This window comes from Podarcis liolepis, assembly GCF_965112155.1.
Source record: "Podarcis liolepis genome assembly, chromosome: 4".
Lineage (NCBI taxonomy): Eukaryota > Metazoa > Chordata > Lepidosauria > Squamata > Lacertidae > Podarcis > Podarcis liolepis.
The window spans coordinates 99529186-99551361 of NC_139558.1; the positions used below are offsets into that span (position 1 = coordinate 99529186).

Below are 22176 nucleotides of genomic sequence, written 5' to 3' on the forward strand. Positions count from 1 at the left end.
CGGCTCTTTTTTCTTCTGTTTTTGTGACTGTGTGGAACCCAGTTCAGCTACTGACTGATTGATTGTGTGACTGCAGTACATTGATTATTGCTTTCATTTTATGGATCAGTGGTCTCGTTAGATAGTAAAATCCGTGTTAAATTGCTGTTTTAGGGGTTGTTTTTAAAAGTCTGGAACGGATTAATCCCTTTTCCATTACTTTCTTTGGGGAAGCACGACTTGGTTTTGGAACGCTTTGGTTTTGGAACAGACTTCCGGAATGGATTAAGTTTGAGAACCAAGGTACCACCTGAAGGTTGCTTCCACCTGCAGATCTCTCTTCCCACATCAGGACCTGGTCCATGGGCCAGGGGGAGGTATTTCACATTTGCTCGGTCGATTTGAGCCGCCTTGTGGAATCAGATACGCACCCACGATGGAAAAACCCAAAGAGACACTGCAGGAACGAGCACAGGGGCAGCTTTGTACTTTAGCTTTATTTTTAAAAAACAAGTCATGCACAACACAAAAAAGGAGCTTAAAATAAAAATCCACCGCCACTTTCCACCATCACAAACAGCGCCACCGAAATGTTAAAACACACAAGAAGCCTCACAATGCATTTTCCTCTACTTGGAAAGTTTTTAAGGTTGTGCACCATTAACCGAGACACAAGGTGTTTTATTAAGCTCTGCAGAAAATCCTAAAGGAGAGAGTCGCTTTCCGGAACTGAATGCAGACTGCAAGGACCACCTGGGCTGGTGGATTGGGGCCCGGAAAGGTTTCCTGTTTGCCAGAGATGCCTTCAGCCAAGGAGGGTGAGGATGCCAAATTCCCTCTCCACCAGCCAGCATCTCCTGCCAGCAAGCTTGATGCCAAGGAGACAGAACCGCTGGGCAGGAGGCTTTGCCAAGTCGCAAACAGGCAACCCCAATAAAATAAAATAAATACAGGCTTTTGGGGGAGCCTAGGAAAGGTCTACTGTTTTTTCTCTCTGCCCAATGGGACAGCCACACAATTAACTGGAGCTACAGGGCTTATGCCGACAGCCTTGTGAGATGCGTAACGGTTTCCAAACAAAACCCAGGTTGCCTGAAACTGACCTTGACTCAAGAGGGACGTGGCAGTGGCAGTGGCTAGATGTTTGTGTGCAAGCAAGACAAGGTCCCTTGCCGATTCGCTATAAAGTGGGGAGACACCGTGCCGCATGAAGGGTGTTTTCCTCCCCTTCTGGGGGGGGCTCTAAGACTGGAAGCAATCCTTGCACGGAATAAACAACTTTTAAAAACAAAAGTTTATTGAAATGCAAAAGCACGGGAGGATTGCTAGGCAGCTCAAACTCTGCTTGCAAATCACCAGCACTTTATAAATAAATTGGCAGGAATCTGCACCTTGCTTGGTCAGAGCTACCCGCAAGCAGCAAGCGCTGCCTTGCCCCAACCTGGTGCACTCCATTTGTTTAGGACTACAAGTCCCATCAGGACGCAAGCCAGGCTGGGGCAAGGCTGGGCTAGTCACTTATGAATTATTCCAAGCATCTCTGCTTGGGAAAAAAAAGCACAGCCCTGCGTAACGGGGGTAACTGACGTTATCTAGTATAGAATATCTAAAGCACAAATTTATAACTCTGTGCGGATGTTAAAGATAGAAAAAGGGAACGGGAGCTCTCTTGCAAGTTGAGCCCCTGCGGTCTAAATTCCTCAGAGCGTAATAAAGCACTCGTGTCCTGCAGTTGAAAGGAGAAAGGTAGACCGGACCGTAACACGTTAAGAACAAATCACTTTGTAAAAGCAGCCAAGAGCTTCTGTTTGTAACGAAGCGGAAGCCACATAAACGTTAAGACAGGAGTAGTTTTTTAAAAATGATACTAAGGGAGAAAAGACGAGGGAGAAGGTTCTGCGAGGGGGAGATCTAAATCGAGGATGCGTTGCGCGTGCGTATGCGCGAGATCTGTGAAATGCGCCAGCCCGCTAGCTCAGAAGGGGGCCTCCCGCGATCCGCGGGCCGCCATCATGGCTCGCTTCAGCTGCTCGTAGGTCACGAACATCACCACGTTCCAGGATCCCAGCCGCAAAAACGAGGGCGTGAAGCTGAGAGACGGAGAGAGAAAAAGGAGAAAAACAGAGCTGGTGTTAGAACAAATGGAAAATGAGAGGAGAGCCTGTTATTGCTTTTGTTATTAGGAGATGTATTTTTGGTTTTTTAATATTGCAAACTGTTTATAAAGGGTCAGGGCCTTCTCAGTGATGGCCCTGACCTGGTGGAATGCTCTGTCCCATGAGACCAGGGCCCTGCAGGATTTAACCTCCTTCCATCAGGCCTGCAAGACAGAGCTATTCCGCCTGGCCTTTAATTTGAATTCAGCCTGATCTTTTATTTCCCTTCTCTTCCCTCCCCCTCCCCTTTTATGAAGACCACCCGCTCTGGGACCCCACAGCTAATTCTCCCCTGGCCTCCTCGCTGGCCCAAGTAGGACCAATTCAACCAGCTAGCCCTGGGGATTATCTAATGCTTATTTCCCCTAAATTGATTTCTGAATTTTGAATTTCATTGTTATTCATGGTTTTATACTGTATTTTATGCTGCTTTTACAATTAAGTGTTTTTAATTTGTTGTTAGCTGCCCTGAGCCCAGTTTTTGGGCCAGGAAGGGTGGGGTATAAATAAAAAATTATTATTATTATTTATTATTTGTGAGCCTCGGATGAAGGCTAACAAAGGAATTTAGCAAATGAGATAAAAGGTAAAGGGACCACTGACCATTAGGTCCAGTCACGGACGTCTCTGGGGTTGTGGCGCTCATCTCGCTTCATTGGCCGAGGGAGCTGGCGTAAAGCTTCCGGGTCATGTGGCCAGCAGGACTAAGCCGCTTCTGGCAAACCAGAGCAGCGCACGGAAACGCCGTTTACCTTCCCGCCAGAGTGGTACCTATTTATCTACTTGCACTTTGATGTGCTTTCGAACTGCTAGGTTGGCAGGAGCAGGGACCGAGCAACGGGAGCTCACCCCGTTGCGGGGATTCGAACTGCCGACCTTCTGATCAGCAAGTCTTAAACTCTGGTTTAACCCACAGCGCCACCCACGTCCCAGCAAATGAGATAGGACCACCTAAATTCAAAAGCAGCATGAATGGGTGAATGAGGAGGGCAAGGGTTTTGGGGGGCACCTGAAAACCCAAGCAGTGGCCCCCAGATTCCACCTTGCCTTAAAAACTAGGTGCACATCTGACCATGAAATGGAGATGTCTCGCACGGACATCTCTCTACCCTGGCCTTTGACGCCGGATGGATGTATTATTCATTATATCTATTCACCACCCTGCCTTTTTCGCAGGCCAGGACTCAAGGCGGCTTTTGCACAAATTCAAATAGTGCAGATGAAACACACACACAAAAAGCTAAGAACCATATAAAAGATAATGGCTAAGAAGCAATTTAACAGAATTAAAACAATATGGAAAAAACCCAAATCTATTAGAATATTGATGATGATAATAAAAAACCAGCACAGCATTATAAAAAACGAATAATAATAATAATAATAATAATAATAATAATAATAAACAAGACAGTTCCCAAAGGTCTGTTGGAACAAACAATTTGACCAGGAGACAAATCTCAAGAGTGGCAAGTTGCTCAACTGAGCATCTTCTTCCCCAATTCAAAGGCTAACCGTCCTTTGGCAGCCAAGGGATCTGCAGCCTTGGGAGGCATCTGAAAAACCCAGAGTATGGATCCCAAGGTACAGGTAGCCATGGGCAAAGATGGCTGGTGCCCTCTGAGACTGGTAGGGTAGAAGGCAAGTAGCCTGCCACTAGGTGGCAGCAGAGCCCATAAAAGGCAGAGCCAACTACTGTATTTTTCCATGTATAAGACTTTTTTTAAAAAAACCAAAATTAATAAATCAATATTGCTTGAGTTGTTGAGCCTTTGGGGGGGTTCCTTTAACTTGATGCCAATCACACCCCCCCGCATTCACTATCCGTGTATAAGCCAACCCCCCCAATTGTTGATAATAATTTTTATTTGTTTTTCAATTACAATAATCCAATGATGGCTTCATAATAACAGTGCCCAATTAAAATACCATTCCCTAATACAAATCGCTAAGGTGCCAAATTATATAATTTAGGTGGCCTGCCGCGTGCTAGAATTGACGGTTTGATGATTCACTTTGTGTCTGCGTTCCAAAACCTTATTGATTTCAATTCCATTACAGTCGTAATAGCAAGCCCTTATGCACCAGCTGCGATATTTATAACTTCTATTCGTGTTAACGCTTTAAATAATTTATATGAGATCTTCACTTGTAGACCCCCAATTTTTGCCATTTTTTTTAAAGAAAAAAATCGTCTTGTGCATGGGAAAATATGGCAATTCTTTGTCTTGTCCCCATCTTCCTCCTCCTGTTTCCCACATTGTACAAAGGGGAACATCAAGACTGAGGAGGAGGAGGAAGCTGAAAGGCGGAATCGCCCCCTGGGCTGGTTGCAGGGCCAAATTTGGGTTTGATGAGGCCCTAAGCTACTGAAGGCAATGGGGCCCTTTCTATGTCCAGCTATCCTTTGTCGACAACAAATTGTCACTGCTTTTTGTGTTGAATATATGCTATATCAGGGGTCAGCAAATTTTTTCAGCAGGGGTCCGGTCCTCTGTCCCTCAGACCTTGTGGGGGGCCAGACTATATTTTGAAAAAATAGTAATGAACGAATTCCTATGCCCCACAAATAACCCAGAGATGTGTTTTAAATAATAGGGCACATTCTACTCATGTAAAAACACGCTGATTGCCGGACCGTCCGTGGGCTGATTGGGCCGAATCCGGCCCCTGGGCCTTAGTTTGCCTACCCATGTGCTATAAGGTAATTGATGGACCTAATAGGTATCTAAAGCCATTTGCACATGACAAAATATGTATTTTATCAAAGTAATTGTTGAACTGAAATACAATTAAGAAGTATATTTTAGGGGAAGGACGCGAGTGGTACTGTGGGTTAAACCACAGAGCTTAGGGCTTGCTGATCAGAAGGTTGGGGGTTCGAATCCCCGCAACAGGGTGAGCTCCCATTGCTCAGTCCCAGCTCCTGCCAACCTAGCAGTTTGAAAGCATGCCAATGCAAGTAGATAAATAGGTACCACTCCGGTGGGAAGGTAAACGGCATTTCCGTGTGCTGCTCTGGTTCGCCAGAAGCGGCTTCGTCATGCTGGCCGCATGACCCGGAAGCTGTACGCCGGCTCCCTCAGCCAGTAAAGCGAGATGAGCACCGCAACCCCAGAGTCGGCCACAACTGGACCTAATGGTCAGGGGTCCCTTTACCTTTATATTTTTTTGGGGGGGGGGCAAGAGAGTGGAGCTCTATGCTATAGCTTGTTTAGCTTATATGTAAATCTGGTTGCAAGGAAGAAGACATGCCAGCAGGGGCTGGATGAAGGCGGGTTGAGGCTGGCGGGAGCATTGGCCTCCGTTGCCCAGGGGTCCCCAGCCCCAAATGGCTGCAGACATCCCAGTTGCCTTGCCCTAATTCCCAGCTCCCGCCAACGTCCTGCCCTGTGGGGGCCGTCAAGGGAGATGGAGACTCACCCTTTGTAGAAGGCAAGGGGCCCCTCCTTCCTCAGCATGGCGAGGGCACACTTCACGGCACTTCCGTATTGGCCGGGGGCAGAGTTCATATATCTGGTCTTCACTACGTCGACAGGGGAGGCGATGACAGTCGTGCAGAAACCAGCTCCAAACGCAGAGGTGAAGTGGCAAGGGAGGTTGTCTGAAAGGACAAGCGGGAGGGAGGCATCGTGAGCTGGGAAGAAAACCAAATCGCTTCCCCAAAACTAGCCATTGCGGAATATGTGGCTGGACAACAACACGAAAAAGCTAAAGCCGAAAGCTCGTGACGTGGAAGTTGCACAAAACAAACGAAATACCGTGAAAATCCCTGGAACGAGATGTAATCGACTATAAATATCTTGTGGAAATCAGGTAAATAATAAAAATCAAAAAGCTTAAGGGGAAAAAATAGAAAAAACCTAATTTTCTCCGTTAAAGGTTTTGTTCTATTTTAGGTTTTTCATTTGTTTTGTGCAATTTCTCAGTTCGTGACTGTCTTTTTTCTATTTGGGACATTGAAGTTAGCTGCAGGCGAACTCACGCCATTGCCTTTGTCCTGAAATACACCCTGGCAGGTTTACGCAGCTTCCTTCGCAGGTTCCTCTCCCATCCAATAAAAGGGTTTCTTAAAAAAAAAAATTGTTTTCCTTCCGCCTGATTGATAAAGATATATAAAAAATCAAAACTTGCTTGCAAATGGTCAATGTTGGCTTAATAATGCAAGTCCAGTAGACCTGAAGGAGCGTCTCTTCCCCCATTGTTCTGCCCGGACACTGAGGTCCAGCTCTGAGGGCCTTCTGGCGGTTCCCTCACTGCGAGAAGCCAAGTTACAGGGAACCAGGCAGAGGGCCTTTTCGGTGGTGGCGCCCGCCCTGTGGAACGCCCTCCTGGCAGATGTCAAATAGATAAGCAGCAATATGCAATTTTACATGGTGATATTAGACTGTCAGAACCCTTTGGTGATCCGCGGTAAGGATCCACCATAGCGTGGGCGACTTTTGCAGGAACCTCGCAAGAAGTGGACTCTCCACGCATCTCAAAATCCAGGAGCTCAAAGCAACAGCCCAGTCCTGTCCATCAATCCTCACCTGTCATGAGGTTGTACTTGAGCAGAGCATCCTTGATCAGGTCGTAGGTCACCAGCTCAGCGCAATTCACAAGCGCATTCCGGGTTATATTAGGGGAGGTACCTAGACAAAGCGGAAGCAAAAATTATTTGATGTGTTAATGCGAACGGAGGTCGTCAAAATTGAGCTGAGGTTTGTTCTCCGGACTGGCAGATCTAACATATAGAATAAGAGAACAAGAAGAACATACGTTTAAAGAAGATTGGAATATTTTATTGAATATATGGGGGGGGGGGGATTGTGCACACTTGAAAACGTTGGCAGCGTTAGGATAAATTCAACAGTGTACGTTTGATGGATGTAATAATGGAAAACTGAATGGTTTAGTTTATGTAAAATACGCAGGGATTCATGTTATGCAAAATGAATCAAGGAAAGTCATTGATATTTTAAGGTTGTTTAATGAATTTTTTTTTCTGTTTTACAATTTAAAATAAACAAAGCAAAAGAAGCACTAAGGCAAAGTCTCTTTGTAACAGGGCATGAGTTAGCAATTCTGAAATGAGCCACCGTGATATAGTGCTCAGAGCGCTGGACTTGGACCTGGGACACATCAGGGTTCAAAAACCCACTCGGCCACAAAGCTCACTGGTGGCCTTGGCCCACCTCACAGGGTGGTTGTGCGGATGAAATGGGGAGGAGGCAACAAGGATTAAGGCTTTCTGGGAGATGATATATAATGAATTGAAAAAGGTATTTAAATATACCTTCTTGAAGAAACCAGAGGCCTTTCTCCTGGGCATAGTCGGCCAATTGGTGCCAAAGAAGGACAGAACTTTCTTTATGCCACAACAGCAGCAAGAATACTTATTGCAAAGTATTGGAAGACACAAGATTTACCCACCCTGGAAGAATGGCAGATGAAGGTGATGGACTATATGGAATTGGCGCAAATGACTGGCAGAATCGGAGACCAGGGAGAAGAGTCGGTGGAAGAAGATTGGAAGAAATTTAAAGACTACCTACAGAAATATTGTAAAATTAATGAATGTTAGAATGATGTTGGTTAGAAACTAAGTGGTCTTTAGCTGTAATGCTATAAGAGAATATGAGAAAATGGTTATTCATAGGTAAAAACTTAATGTTATAATATTTTAAAATTGAAGATTAAGATGATTGAAGAGGGGAGGGATTTGCTGAATCAACAATTTGAATTGGAATACAGAAAAGGGAGGCGTGAGGAGGTCCGGGAAATAAGCAGATTAAAATATGTGATGGAAAGACTGAATTGTTTTTAACTATTTTTATTTTGTATTTTTCTTTTTTCTCTTTTTCTTTTGTAATTTTTTGAAAATCTCAAATATTAAAAAAAAAAAAAGAAATGGGGAGGAGGCAAACTGTGTTAGACCACCTTGAGCCGCTCGGAGGAAAAGATGGGATAGAAATGCAAGAAGCAAAATAATAATGGCTTGGAGGATTTTGGAAGCGTCGGTTCCCCCTTTGCCAAAACCCAAATTTACTGACCTTTCCAGAGGCCTCGAACCCCTTCCTCTCTCGCGATGGTCTTGTAGGCGTCGAGGGTCCCTTGGTACCGCCGGCCGCCCTCCATCCGGGCTTGGGCTTGGAATCTCACTTTGACCACATCAGTCGGCTGGGCCACGGCAACAGCCATCGCTCCGGTGGTGCAGCCAGCGAGAAGTCGGCTGCCGATACCAGCATCTGCCGAAATCAGAGAAGGCAGCCACATAAGAACAGGATTCATTCCCAAAATAGGATTATAAACAAGCCTCTTTCACATGTACCATAAGTGTACAAAGTCACCGAGAGGTGTGCGCTCGCTTTGGCCGGGTAATCTCATTTATATTAGGTCTAATTGGAGGCAAACAAACTCCTTATCGACCCAAAGAACCTCGTTGCTGATCTTTCCTATTTGTCACAGAGTTGTTCACGACAAAAAGTCGTAGAGAACTGTAGAAGAATAGCCAACGCTCTGGAAGAGAGGCTTAGATGTACTGTTTCTGGTTGTATAGCCATTTATCTTTTTACTATACTACGGTGGTACCTTGGTTCTCAAACGCCTTGGTACTCAAACAACGTGGAACCCAAACACTGCAAACCCGGAAGTTAAGTGTTCCAGTTTGCGAACTTTTTCCGGAAGCCGGAAGTGCTCTGTTTTGAGTGCCACCCTTCCGTTTTGAGCGTTATGCTGAGGTCTGCCTGTTTTGCTATTTATTTTGCGTTTTTGCGGCTCTCTTTTTTGTGTGACTGTGTGGAACCCAGCTCAACTATTGATTGATTGATTGATTGATTGATTGATTGTGTGACTGCAGTACATTGTTTATTGCTTTCATTTTATGGATCAATGGTCTTGTTAGAGAGTAAAATCCATGTTAAATTGCTGTTTTAGGGTTGTTTTTTAAAGTCTGGAACGGATTAATCCATTTTGCATGACTTTCTATGGGAAAGCGCGCCTTGGTTTTGGAACAGGCTTCCGGAATGGATTAAGTTTGAGAACCAAGGGATCACTGTACTAAGTTATAGTCCAGTGGTACCTTGGTTCTCAAACTTAATCCATTCTGGAAGTCGGTTTATTGTGTTTTAGCAAACAGCTATTATACACATGAAAATGAGAGCAATAATAACAGTGATTTACATTTATTCTCCTTCAGCTTTAAATGATAAATCACTTCCCATACACCCTTTAATTTTTATAGCACAGATTTATAAGGCCTTAGCAAGAAATTTAGACCTCCTGAAGGTTATATACTATACCACACTGAAATGTTTCTTTGATTGCCCTTGAATCTTCCCGCCACCCTTTCCTGCCCGACCCTTTGAGAACCACTGTCTCTGGGGTTAGGAAGGAAGACCCCCATGCTGGCCTTCAGGTTCTTCTGTCAGGGATTCCATAACTGCGGTCCCTGCACTGCGGGGGGTTGGACTAGATGGCCTTTGGGGGTCCCCCTCCCAACTCCATGATCCTTGGCCCCAGAGGCCCAAGCCCACTTACGCTCGGAGCCCTTGGTGTAGAAATGCTTCACCGAATCGTACAGCCCGATGCGGACAGAGGCGAAGCTCATCTGGCGCTGCAAGCCAGCCACCAGCCCGTTGTAGAGGCTCCTGGGCCCCTCGTTCTTCACCATCGTCGCCATGGTGCCAAAGACCCCTCTGTACTGCGCCATCCTGGCTTCCACAGCCACCTTGTTCTCCCCTTGGATCTGCTCAGGAGGAGAAGAGACGAGGGAGAGGGAGAGAGAGAGAGAGAGAGAGAGAGAGGATGAAGAAACAAGAGTGAACTGGAGCCTGCCTGCCTGAGCTCAAAAGCAACATTCTGGTGCTACTTTATCCCAGGTTCAATAGCAAGACTTCTTCAAACACTCACTTTTCCCTACAAGGGGGCTTTGCCAGCTAGGAAGATCTCCTGCATGTAAGTCCAGCGAACTTTGCAGACGTATGTTTTGGTAGGTGTTCAGCGACGAGTGTCCCACTTCTGACACCAAAGTTGCTCCCTGACCTTGACTTCTGGATGACAGATGCTGGCTGACTTAACTGATTTCTCTGCAGGGTTATATACAACTCCCCGGAGGGGCTTCCTAGCACAAGCCTGCAACAGGGCTTCTCCTTCGCTAAGGAAAGGGGAGTTCTGGGCTGTGCGGGGAAAATGTCGCTTGGGGGCTCAGGTACGGAGGCTCACACCAAATTCTCAATTGGCCAGGCTTTGTTCGGCAGTGCATTGCAGGACAGAGTCCAGACAGCCTGCAAGACCTTTCATGGAGACACACTCTATAATGGAATAATATATATGCCATCTTAGCTATTCATCCTCTGGCCAACTCCCTCCTGCCACCCATTGCCCCATCTCTCCATCTAACTGCGGACCTTGAAAACATTTCCTCAACCCATTTTTTTTTACTATACATGCAGAGCCCTCCTTGTATCTTAACTGGCTCTGTTTTTCACTTTTAACAGAGTGTTAAGTTCCTCTTAACCTAGACAGCATCTTAAAAAGCAGAGACATCACCTTGCCAACTGTCCAACCCAACGATTCTATGATTCTATTGTTGTTGTTTAGTTGTTTAGTCATGTCTGTCTCTTCGTGACCCCCTGGACCAGAGCACGCCAGGCACTCCTGTCTTCCACTGCCTCCCGCAGTTTGGTCAAACTCTTGCTGGTAGCTTTGAGAACACTGTCCAACCATCTCGTCGTCTGTCGTCCCCTTCTCCCTGTGTCCTCCATCTTTCCCAGCATCAGGGACCTTTGTCAGCAAGGTGATGTCTCTGCTTTTTAAGATGCTGTCTTGGTTTGTCAGAGACATCACCTTGCCAACAAAGGTCCATATACTTAAAGCTCTGGTTTTCCCAGTAGTGATGTTTGGAAGTGAGAGCTGGACCATAAAGAAGGCTGATCGCCGAAGAATTAATGCTTTTGAATTCTGGTGCTGGAGGAGACTCTTGAGAGTCCCATGGACTGCAAGATGATCAAACCTCTCCATTCTGAAGGAAATCAGCCCTGAGTGCTCACTGGAAGGACAGATCCTGAAGCTGAGGCTCCAATAATTTGGCCACCTCATGAGAAGAGAAGACTCCCTGGAAAAGACCCTGATGTTGGGAAAGATGGAGGGCACAAGGAGAAGGGGACGACAGAGGACGAGATGGTTGGACAGTGTTCTCGAAGCTACCAGCATGAGTCTGACCAAACTGCGGGAGGCAGTGGAAGACAGCAGTGCCTGGAGTGCTCTGGTCCAGGGGGTCACGAAGAGTCGGACACGACTAAACAACTAAACAACAACAAGTTCCTCTTATGCTGGTTCCCACCAGTTTTACATACATGACACTGATCTTACCGATAACGGGTTTTGCAGAAATCCCACACCAGCCATTCCCAAGCAGACAGTGGGCACCATTAATTCAGGGTGCCTGACCCTAACTTGGGAGCTGCTCCCTGCCCACAAAGGCATAGTAGGGAAATATATGGAAAGTCGACCTCTGGGTGTGGCATCTGCTGGGGCTCACCTGCAGCCGGACTTTAGCCGTGTCCAGGGGGAAGGTGATCAGGTCTGCAATGCAGGCAGCCGTCCCGGCTCCAACGAACTTCACAGCAGCCGTCGGAGGCACATCGGTGGGCTTGAATCCAACCATTTTAAACCAGCTTCACGCCTGTTTTTTTCGGAGGAGATGAAGGAAGCAGCGAGGGTCGCTGCTGGGTGCCGATGTAGGAAGTGGACAAGACCAATGAACTCTGCCCCTGTCTGGGGAGAAGAGAAGACACTCTTAAAATCCAGGTGCAAAACATGGAATAAATAAATAAATAAATAAAATAAAATAATAATAATAATAATAATAATAATAATAATAAATAACCATAGTTTAGAGGTCCCGGGCCCTAAGGAAGTCAGACTATCCTCCACCAGGGCCAGGGCCTTCTCAGTGATGGCTCCGGCGTGGTGGAATGCTCTCTCCCAGGAGACCAGGGCCCTGCAGGATTTAACCTCCTTCCGTTGAGCCTGTAAGACAGAGCTGTTCCGCCTGGCCTTTAATTTGAATTCACCTGATCTTTTATTTCCCTTCTCTTCCCTCCCCCTCCCCTTTTATGAAGATCACCTGCTCTGAGACCCCACAGCTAATTCTCCCCTGGCCTCCTCGCTGGCCCAAGTAGGACCAATTCAGCCAGCTAGCCCTGGGGATTATCTAATGCTTATTTCCCCTAAATTGATTTTTGAATTTTATTGTTATTCATGTTTTTATACTGTATTTTATGCTGCTTTTATAATTAAGTGTTTTAAATTTGTTGTTAGCCGCCCTGAGCTCGGTTTTTGAACTGGGAAGGGCGGGGTATAAAATTATATATAATAATAATAATAATAATAATAATAATAATAATAATAAATGATTTATTCCCCAGCCACTCTGGGCAGCTCCCAACAGAATAATAATAATAATCAATCAGTTTATTACAGTCATAGACCAGCAGTCAGAGAATAGAATATTAAGTGGATAAAAAAACAAAAACTGATAATTAAAACAGATAAAATCTAAAAACAAATATAACATTCAGTTAAAACAACTGTAAGAGCATAAGGACTAAAAGACTTGCAGTTAAAATAATAGTAGTAGTAATAATAATAATAATAATAATAATAATAATAATGCGACAAAACACCAAACATTAAAAACTTCCCTAAACAGGGCTGCCTTCAGATGTCTTCTAAAAGTCAGGGCAGCAAATTCCAGTTGTTATTGGACTACAACTCCCATCATCCCTAGCTAGCAGGACCAGTGGTCAGGGAGGAGGGGAGTTGCAGTCCAAAAACAGCTCAAGACCCAAGTTTGGGAAATGCTTCTGTATTGGCTGATTTGGAGATAACAAAACCAGCCTAGTTGCTGCCTGGGCTCACTCGCTATAGCCTATTCCTGATCCTCGCCTTGTCTGATACACAATAAGATTCGAGGCTTCGTATTTAGGTTAAGAGTTCAGCATGCCGTCCACTCCCTAAACTGTGGTTCATCTTCTTGACGCTTTCTGAAAAGCCACCTTCCTAAATGACGGTTCGAAGTTTCGATCAAGGCACAGTTAATTTTAATCACTGTTTGTCAAGACTGAACAACACAACAATCTGCAATTAATCTAGAACAGAGGCAAAAGCTTCCTGTCTCCTCCACAATTACAGAACTAGGGCTGCCGGACGTACGGACATATCCAGGATTTGTCCATCCAAAACAGTGTCCAGCGGAATTTTCTATAATCAGCTAAAATGTCTGGGGAAACCCATATCGGAAGTGTTGGGGTTTTTTTGGCAAATTTCCTTAAGAAAGCTCAACTATTGTGTCTAATCTAATCCAGAATAGCTCAGCAACTGGTATTTGAAAGCACTGCGGCCTCTAGAGCGATGGAGTCAGTACAGTGCCATTATTAATTATTATTATTAATAATAATAATAATAATAATAATAATAATAATAATAATAATACCCCGCCCATCTGGCTGGGTTTTCCCAGCCACGCTGGGTGGCTTCCAACAAAATATTAAAATACAATAATCTATTAAACATTAAAAGCTTCCCTAAACAGGGCTGCCTTCAGATGTCTTCTAAAAGTCTGGCAGTTGTTTTTCTCTTTGACATCTCATGGGAGGGTGTTCCACAGGGCGGGCGCCACCACCAAAAAGGCCCTCTGCCATGGTTCCCTGTAACCTCACTTCTTGCAGGGAGGGAACCGCCAGAAGGCCCTCGGCGCTGGACCTCAGTGTCCGGGCAGAACGATGGGGGTGGAGACGCTCCTTCAGTGCCAGATTTACATATAAGCTAAACAAGCTATAGCTTAGGGCCCCACTCTCTTGGGGGCCTCCAAAAAACTTTAAAGGAAAAAAACTGGATGTACATTTCCAAAATATAAGATAAAAAAACAATAAAACCTACATGCAGCAAGAGTGTTTCGTGTTGTGAAGACTCCTGTGATGTAAGTAATGGGCCGTGCCTGCTAGCCTGCTCCCTAAATTATCACTGGTTTGCTCATTTCTGTATCAATTACTTTGATAAAATACATACTTTGTTATGTGCAAATGGCTTTAGATACCTATCGGGTCCATAAATTACCATACAGCACATATTCAACATAAAAAAAAACCAGGGACAATTTGGTTTGCATCCAAATTGCAGACAGTCAGGATACAAATCTGGCCGTCCTAAACGTGGAGAGTGAAGAAGACATATGCAAAAAAAGTATTAAAAAGGCACTCAGGCAAGGAACTTTGGCCTGCTGACCTTTGATGCACGGGTCTGAAAATCTGATAAGTAGAAGCCATCTCCAGATAATAGAGATAAGACTCCAGTCCGCCCGGGTCAAAGCAGCCGCACCCGAATGCTGCCTCAAAATGCTGCAACAGCAGCCTGGTTGCTAGCAAGGAGACAGACTCTGCTGCAATGACCTTTGCCGAAGTTCCCTTTTCTATTTACTGCCAGGACTGAGTCAGCGATAACCGGAACCCGGCTGAATCACACATTGCGCGTGGGAAGCAGGGACAGCCCACCCATGTCATTTTGCAGCTTTCTCGCTGAGCAGACTAATTGGAGAGCCTGGGAGGGGACGCAATTTATCCTTTATTAGCCTTTATCTAGGAAGCTCAGGCTGCAACCCTCACCAACCCACTCTCTGCTCCCATCTCAACAGCTTTCGCTGGGCTGAAACGCAGCCTTGTTGTCACACCCATCATCGCAACTTCTGCTTCCCCCCTCTGCCGCTGGCATGTGGCCCCCAGGAAGTTATGAGGCCCTCGATCTCAAAAAGGATACTGTTATCTACTGAGTTGAATAGGATCCAAAATGCAACAGTCTGATTGGTCCTAGAACAATAGGATTCAGAATGCAACAGCCTGATTGGTCCACAGGAGCCACCCAATCCAGCTCCAGGTGGAAGTGAATCCACAACCTGATTGGCCTACAGGTGAATCCCAGAATTAGCCAATCACATGGGGCCCATTGTGTAAATAATGTATATAAAGCAGACATCCTGGGGGAACTTCCATTCCTCCTCACCACTATGAGCTGAATAAAAGGTAAAGGTAAAAGGACCCCTGACCATTAGGTCCAGCCGTGACCAACTCTGAGGTGGTGGTGCTCATCTCACTTTACTGGCCGAGGGAGCCAGCGTACAGCTTCCGGGTCATGTGGCCAGCATGACTAAGCTGCTTCTGGAGAACCAGAGCAGCGCACAGAAACGCCGTTTACCTCCCTGCCAGAGTGGTACCTATTGATCTACTTGCACTTTTGATGTGCTTTCAAACTGCTAGGTGGGCAGGAGCAGGGACCGAGCAACGGGAGCTCACCCCGTCGTGGGGATTCAAACCGCCGACCTTCTGATCGGCAAGTCCTAGGCTCTGTGGTTTAACCCACAGCACCATCCACTCTCGACTCTGAGTATATTTCAGATACCCTCCCCAGATTTTGGCCATTAAGGAAATCACGGAATGGCCTTTCCCCCACGGCAAACCGGAGTTGGTTCACCCCCTCCACTTTCTTCTTCCCTGTCTTTCTATATCACCCGATTGGTGCAATACAGAATGGAATATATAGTTTTACAACTTTCACACTGGTATTGCATGGGTGGGGCACCCAGGATCACCCCACCCCATAAAATAAGAATTGAGCTCAAAAGTGCACCTTACAATGAGACGGTGCCTGCAATATCCTGGAATGATGAGGGCTCATTATCACAGAGGCAGGTGAATTAGAACATAGAGATCTGCGCTTGGCACTTTTATGGCACAATAATGGTGCCTTAGGGCTCCAGTGTTCTCCCTATCCCATGATTCAGCGCAAGTGCGTGATTTTTAAATAAAAGCCCACTATTGTGACTATCTTGAAATAAACTCTCCAAAAGCACTTGGGAACCTGGTGCCATCCAGATGTTTTGGATTATCACTCCCATCAGCCCAGACAGCTCCATCTCCATGCATCGTATTTGCTGAGAGTGATGGGAGTTGTAGTCCCAAACACCCAGATGGCAAAGGCTGCTCTGTGGTGAGGTATACCAACACCATGGATTTTAAATGTATGTTTGGTGGAAGCAAATTGATACACTCAGAGAGGAACAGGAAGCCCAAGTTTTGGGGGAAAACACAACTTCTGCAACGGGTACTCTGATGACTCCCCAAATATTTATTTTCTTGCAACTGCTTCTGCAGCACATATTCTTGCAGGGATGGTCAAACCCATCAGTGACTGCAAACAAGATTTTTGGGAGTTATTGCTTGTTAAGTACTTGATGAGGCGGCTTTGTCGATTTGCAAAAGTGCCAGTGCTTTGCTGAGAGACCGAGATAACTTGGCCTGGCAGAATTGGCTGGAAGAAAACTGGCTTAATGATCAGAGCCAGAGATTGTATCATTAGGGTGAAATACCATTTTGGAGGGCAAAAAACCCCAACACGGTTTGCAAGCAAGGTGTAAACGGATCAGCTACAACAAGCTAATAATATGGCAAGGAAAAACTGAATGGATTTTCCTTTCATCCTGTACACATTATGGAAAGAGCAAGCAAATGTTTCCTTAAGTTATTCTGCTACTTGGGAAGAGAGGTGAGGAGTTATCCAGGGCAATGAGAGCCCTTCTGGGACAATTAAATCCCATCCCACACCAAGTGAAAATCTCCAGAAGCCGAGCTAGAAGCCAGCTAGATTAAAACAGGTGCTGTTTGTACATTTTCAGACCTACATTTGTATCCCAGGGGTCTCTATGCCTACTCCATTGTTAAAAATCAAAGCAGGAACGCTGTTTTCAGAATTCTCAGGAACCAAAACCAATTTCTGCAACTTGTGCAATATATTGAGAACCAACGTGGTCAGATATAAATGCAGTTAATATACCCAAATGTAAAGGTAAAGGGACCCCTGACCATTAGGTCCAGTCGTGACCGACTCTGGGGTTGCGGTGCTCAGCTCGCTTTATTGGCCGAGGGAGCCGGCGTACAGCTTCCAGGTCATGTGGCCAGCATGACTAAGCTGCTTCTGGCAAACCAGAGCAGCGCACAGAAACGCAGTTTACCTTCCCACCAGAGTGGTACCTATTGATCTACTTGCACTTTGACGTGCTTTCGAACTGCTAGGTTGGCCGGAAGTTAATATACCTAGAACTGCACTGCAGAATACATAAGACTTCTGAATTGTCAGTTTGACAAGTCTCAGATAGAGAGGATTCTAAGTTTTTTCTCTCTGCATGATTTTTCTCCTGGTATTCAGAGCAAGCAACAAGATATACAGTGGTACCTCGGGTTAAGAACTTAATTCATTCTGGATGTTCGTTCTTAACCTGAAACTGTTCTTAACCTGAAGCACCACTTTAGCTAATGGGGTCTCCTGCTGCTGCCGCGCCGCCGGAGCACGATTTCTGTTCTCATCCTGAAGCAAAGTTCTTAATCCGAGGTACTATTTTTGGGTTAGCGGAGTCTGTAACCTGAAGCGTCTGTAACCTGAAGCATCTGTAACCCGAGGTACCACTGTACCAAGTATCCCCCAGAAATCTCATTAAAGCAAGCCCTCTACCATTTTTGAGATTTCTTCCATATATTTCCAAGTGTATCTTTACAACCAAACAGGACTAGAAACTTAAAGCTTATTCAAAAACTCAAATCTTTTGGAAGAACAGTATTGCACCCAGCACCATATTTCCCTGCACTTGTGTACTGTTGCAACACACAGAGCTGAGATTTTACACCATAGTGGTTCTCAAACTCACAGCTTGAACCTGAGCTTCGCGAGAAACCGTCCTCACCTTATTCAAGTATTTCAGGATGCCGGCAGGTCGATCAGGATTCTCTAAAGGTGTCCCGTTCGTCGAAGTTGCTCAAGACCACCACAGTCTGAGTCCCTTTACTTTCCATAGAAAGACGGTTTGAAAGACGACACCTAATAATCATACTATTTATCCTGCGGAAAAAGAACAGAGGAGAAGCTGTCTGAGAAACTGGGGCAACAGCTCAGGTTGAGGTTGTCAGGATTATAGAAGGATGCCAGAGAGCAGCCGACTTCTAAGATGCCAGCCTGCCAACGCTAAACCCTTATCTGGCCTTGCCACACCTCAGATTTGCATTAGACGCCAACAGCTTCTAATTCACAGATCGCTGGAGTCCAGCAATCCTCAAAGACAGAACCGGTTTAGACTGGCACCCAATAATTGCAGAAGCACCGGAAAAAACCAAGAGTCATCTTCAAGTCCACCGATGCAAAGCAGCACCCAGATAAAAACCGTTTAGGTGAACTTTGCAACGAGAGGACATGTAACAGCAAGAAGCATCGTAATCGCCCTTGTGGAAGGGAATCCTCTTTTTGCAAGACGGGCACACACCTGTGCTAGCCACGCTTTAACACACCAGGGAGGAAGGCAACAAGATCTTACAGATCTCCACCAAACCAGGCCATAATCTGCAATGAGTCCCAATGAAAAGAGGCGTAAAACAGGCCCCAGCAAGCTTTGCTAAGCCTCTTTCCATTGGCAACACGGAAAATAAAATTAACTGGCAACAGTGGCGTAGCGTGGGGGGTGCAGGGGGGGCCGGCCGCACCGGTCGCAACATCTGGGGGTTAGGGGGTGCAAATCCACAGGTTAGGGGGCGCAAATCCACGGGTTAGGGAGCACAAATTACTTGCCTTGCCCCGGGTGCTGACAACCCACGCTACGCCACTGACTGGCAAGCTTTCCGAGTTAGGTAGAACTGTAGCTTCTTTTTTTTTTAGCCAAGGAGAGAACTTTTGGGTCACCCTCCTCTCCCCCCAGGGTTGCAGATGGCAATTTGCAAGGAACAAAAGTTAGAATCAATTGCTTAAAAAAAGTAACAGATTTGGAAAAGGGGAAAGGGGCAAGTGCCAAAATTTGGAGAGATGCAAGTGCCAAAGGATGAGTGCGATTTGGTTCAGGGATTGTTTCGGAAAACAACAATTTAAGGTTGCCTTTAAATGGGAATTGAACAACACACACACACACACACACACACACACACACTCCCATCCTGCAAAAACAATAACCCTATCTAGAGCAGAATCTACAGCTCAGTCTGGTAGCTGCCAAATGTTTTGGATTGCAGCTCTACTGACCCCAACCAGCAGGATGGTCAGTGGTCCGAGATGAGGGCCAGAGTGGACTGGGGGGGGCAGGGGTCTCGCAACATCTGAAGAACCCCTGGTTTGCCATCCCTGTCCTAGAGAACTGAACTTATGCCCCAGCAGTGCTGGCCACACAGGGCTCCAAGTTGACTAATAATAATAATAATAATAATAATAATAATAATAATAATACGTATATTTATATGGGTGCCTACCAAAAGTTTGGAACACCAAATTTTCTCCTTGCTCAGGGAGAAAGCCTGCCCCCAGCAGCCTTATATGCAGAAGAAGAAGAAAAAATGGTGATAGCTATAAGCAGTGCAGTGTAGTGGTTAGAGCAGTGGTTTTCAACTGGTCGGGATGCCATGGGCAACACTGTCCTCTGTGCCCCTTTCCTTCCTTCTCCCCCTCCTCTGATGCCCTCTGGCACCTCTGCCTCCCAAAGGCTTGCACAGCTGTTTGTTGCAGCAGCCCTGGCTACAAGCTCCCTAGGCGAATGGTGGCTCTGGCGCTGGCCAGGGGGTGCTGGTTGCCAGGAGCTGAGGCAGCCTTGGAGTAAGCAAGCAAGTGGGTGAAGGAAGCCCAGCCAGCCTGTCTGCCAGGCCCTGCTTTTGGGAATGGACAGAGAAGTCCCAGTGCCCTGTGGGGCAGTGTGAGGGGGCACCTCTCTCTTTGGGGCGAGGACGGGGGCAGCTCAGAGAACAGGGACAGCAGCAGCAGATACCCAGAGGACTCCCAAGGAGAGGGGAGAGGAGAGGAGCCTGAGGGAACCCTCCCCAAGGGAGGGTGTTCGAAAAGGGGTGAGGGGCTGCCAGCTCTGCTGGCAAGGGGTGACCTAACTGGGCTCCTGGGTCCCACAGGGGTGCCAGAGAAAGAACGCAGTTGGTCAAGGGAGCCGTGGACTCAAAAAGGTTGAAAACCTCTGGGTTAGAGTATCAGACTAGGACAGGGGTAGGCAAACTAAGGCCCGGGGGCTGGATCTAGCGCAACTGCCTTCTAAATCCGGCCCGCGGAGGTCCGGGAATCAGCATGTTTTTACATGAGTAGAATGTGTCCTTTTATGATTTTAAAATGTTGTATTATTTTATTGTTGTTAGCCACCCTGAGCCTCCTCAGTTGGGGAGGGTGGGATATAAATAAATTTTATTATTATTTATTATTTATTTAAAATGCATCTCTGGGTTATTTGTGGGGCCTGCCTGGTGTTTTTACATGAGTAGAATGTGTGCTTTTATTAAAAATGCATCTCTGGGTTATTTGTGGGGCCTGCCTGGTGTTTTTACATGTGTAGAATGTGTGCTTTTATTTAAAATGCATCTCTGGGTTACAGTGGCGTAGCGTGGGTTGTCAGCACCCGGGGCAAGGCAAGTAATTTGCGCCCCCTAACCCATGGATTTTAGCACTCGAGTCTCTTCCGCGCCCCCCTCAGATGTTGCGCCCGGTGCGGCCGGCCCCCCCTGCACCCCCCACGCTACGCCACTGCTGGGTTATTTGTGGGGCCTGCCTGGTGTTTTTACATGAGAAGAATGTGTCCTTTCATTTAAAATGCATCTCTGGGTTATTTGTGGGGTATAGGAATTCATCCATTTATTTTTTTTTCCAAAATATAGTCCGGCCCACGGCATAGTCTGAAGGACGGTGGACCGGCTCACGGCTGAAAAAGGTTGCTGACTCCTGGACTAGGACCTGGGAGACCCAGGTTCGAATCCCCCACTTTGGCCACAAAGAGCGACCTTGGGCCAGTCCTTTTCTTCTCTCAGCCCAGCCTCCCCTCACCTGGTTGTTGTGGGGATTAAATGAGGAGGGAGGGGAGAGCCAAGAACACCCCCTTGAGCTCCGTGGAGCGAAAAAAGTTGCATATAAAAATAAATAACTTTACAGTTCTATGTGGTTTTTATGTAGGCAGCCCTGCTCAAGGAAATCTCTAATGGTTGTTGTTTCACTGTTTTTATTACTTTGTTGGGAGCAGCCCAGAGAGGCTGGGGCAACCCGTCAGATGGGTGGCATAAATACAAATTATTAATTGTCATTATTATGTGTATGATTATTGTTTGTGTGTGTGCTGTAAATTGCTTTGATATTTTCTGTGCAACTGAGATATGCAAGTATCAAAAGAAGATTCAAGGTAAAAAGTGGCTACAGAAATGCGAAGAATTTGTAAAAGATGTTGGGGAGTCGGAAAGAGGAAGAGAAGGCGGTTGATGCTTTGCTTGAGCAATGTTTTATGTTAGATGGGCGGGGTATAAATAATAAATTATTATTATTATTATGGATTTGTGTAATGAAATATGGAAAACTCAATAAAAATTATGTTTTTTTAAAAGAGATGTACAAGTATACATATAAAATACTTGTGCATCTCAATTGCGCAGATAATGTCAAAGCGATTTACAACAAACACACCAATAATTATCAATATATACGCGTAAAGCTTTTGGGAAGGCCGGGCCAGCCCCCTAACAAAGGCGCGCAGAGATGCTTGCAGCCAGGCAGGCGGAATAAAGGCGGCGGCAGGAAGGGGGTGATGAAAAAGGATTTGGGGAGCGAGCGCAAAGGAAAATGAATGAATGGATGAGAAGAAAACACATCCCCGGGTATCAAGGGGACCCCGGAGAGGAAACCCCACCCATGGGAGCAGGTTGGAGCGGGTAGAAGGGAAAAGGACCTCCCCACCCAAATACACCCCCACCCAGCCACCCGCTCACCTTATACCGAGGGGGAGAACAAAACACCCGCGAGGGAAGCAGAGGCGGCTGTCGGCAGCGAGCGCCCAGATGCGGCGGCGGTGATGGAGGCGCACGGAAGGGCGACGGAGAAGCCGGGCGAGCGAAGGCAGAGCGAGGCAGGAGCGGCCGCCTCTTTATACCGCCTCCGGCGCCGCCTCCTGCCCGCTGGCCGCGCCCCCGACCCGCCCGCTTGCCGGTCCGCGCCCCCTCCGCAC

The 22176-nt window shown here is 46.4% G+C and overlaps 1 protein-coding gene across 1 annotated transcript; it reads right to left on the reverse strand.

The window, feature by feature from the left end:
• Nucleotides 1-457: 457 nt before the first annotated feature.
• LOC310705312 (dicarboxylate carrier UCP2) lies at nt 458-22082 on the reverse strand. Its single transcript, XM_083499945.1, has 8 exons — nt 21941-22082; nt 17908-18062; nt 11659-11894; nt 9657-9864; nt 8171-8365; nt 6668-6769; nt 5559-5739; nt 458-2069 (listed from the first exon to the last, which is right to left on the reverse strand). Exons 3-8 carry the CDS (start codon nt 11782-11784, stop codon nt 1955-1957), a joined length of 927 nt encoding a protein of 308 aa, XP_083356071.1. The 5' UTR covers nt 11785-11894; nt 17908-18062; nt 21941-22082; the 3' UTR covers nt 458-1954.
• Nucleotides 22083-22176: the final 94 nt, after the last annotated feature.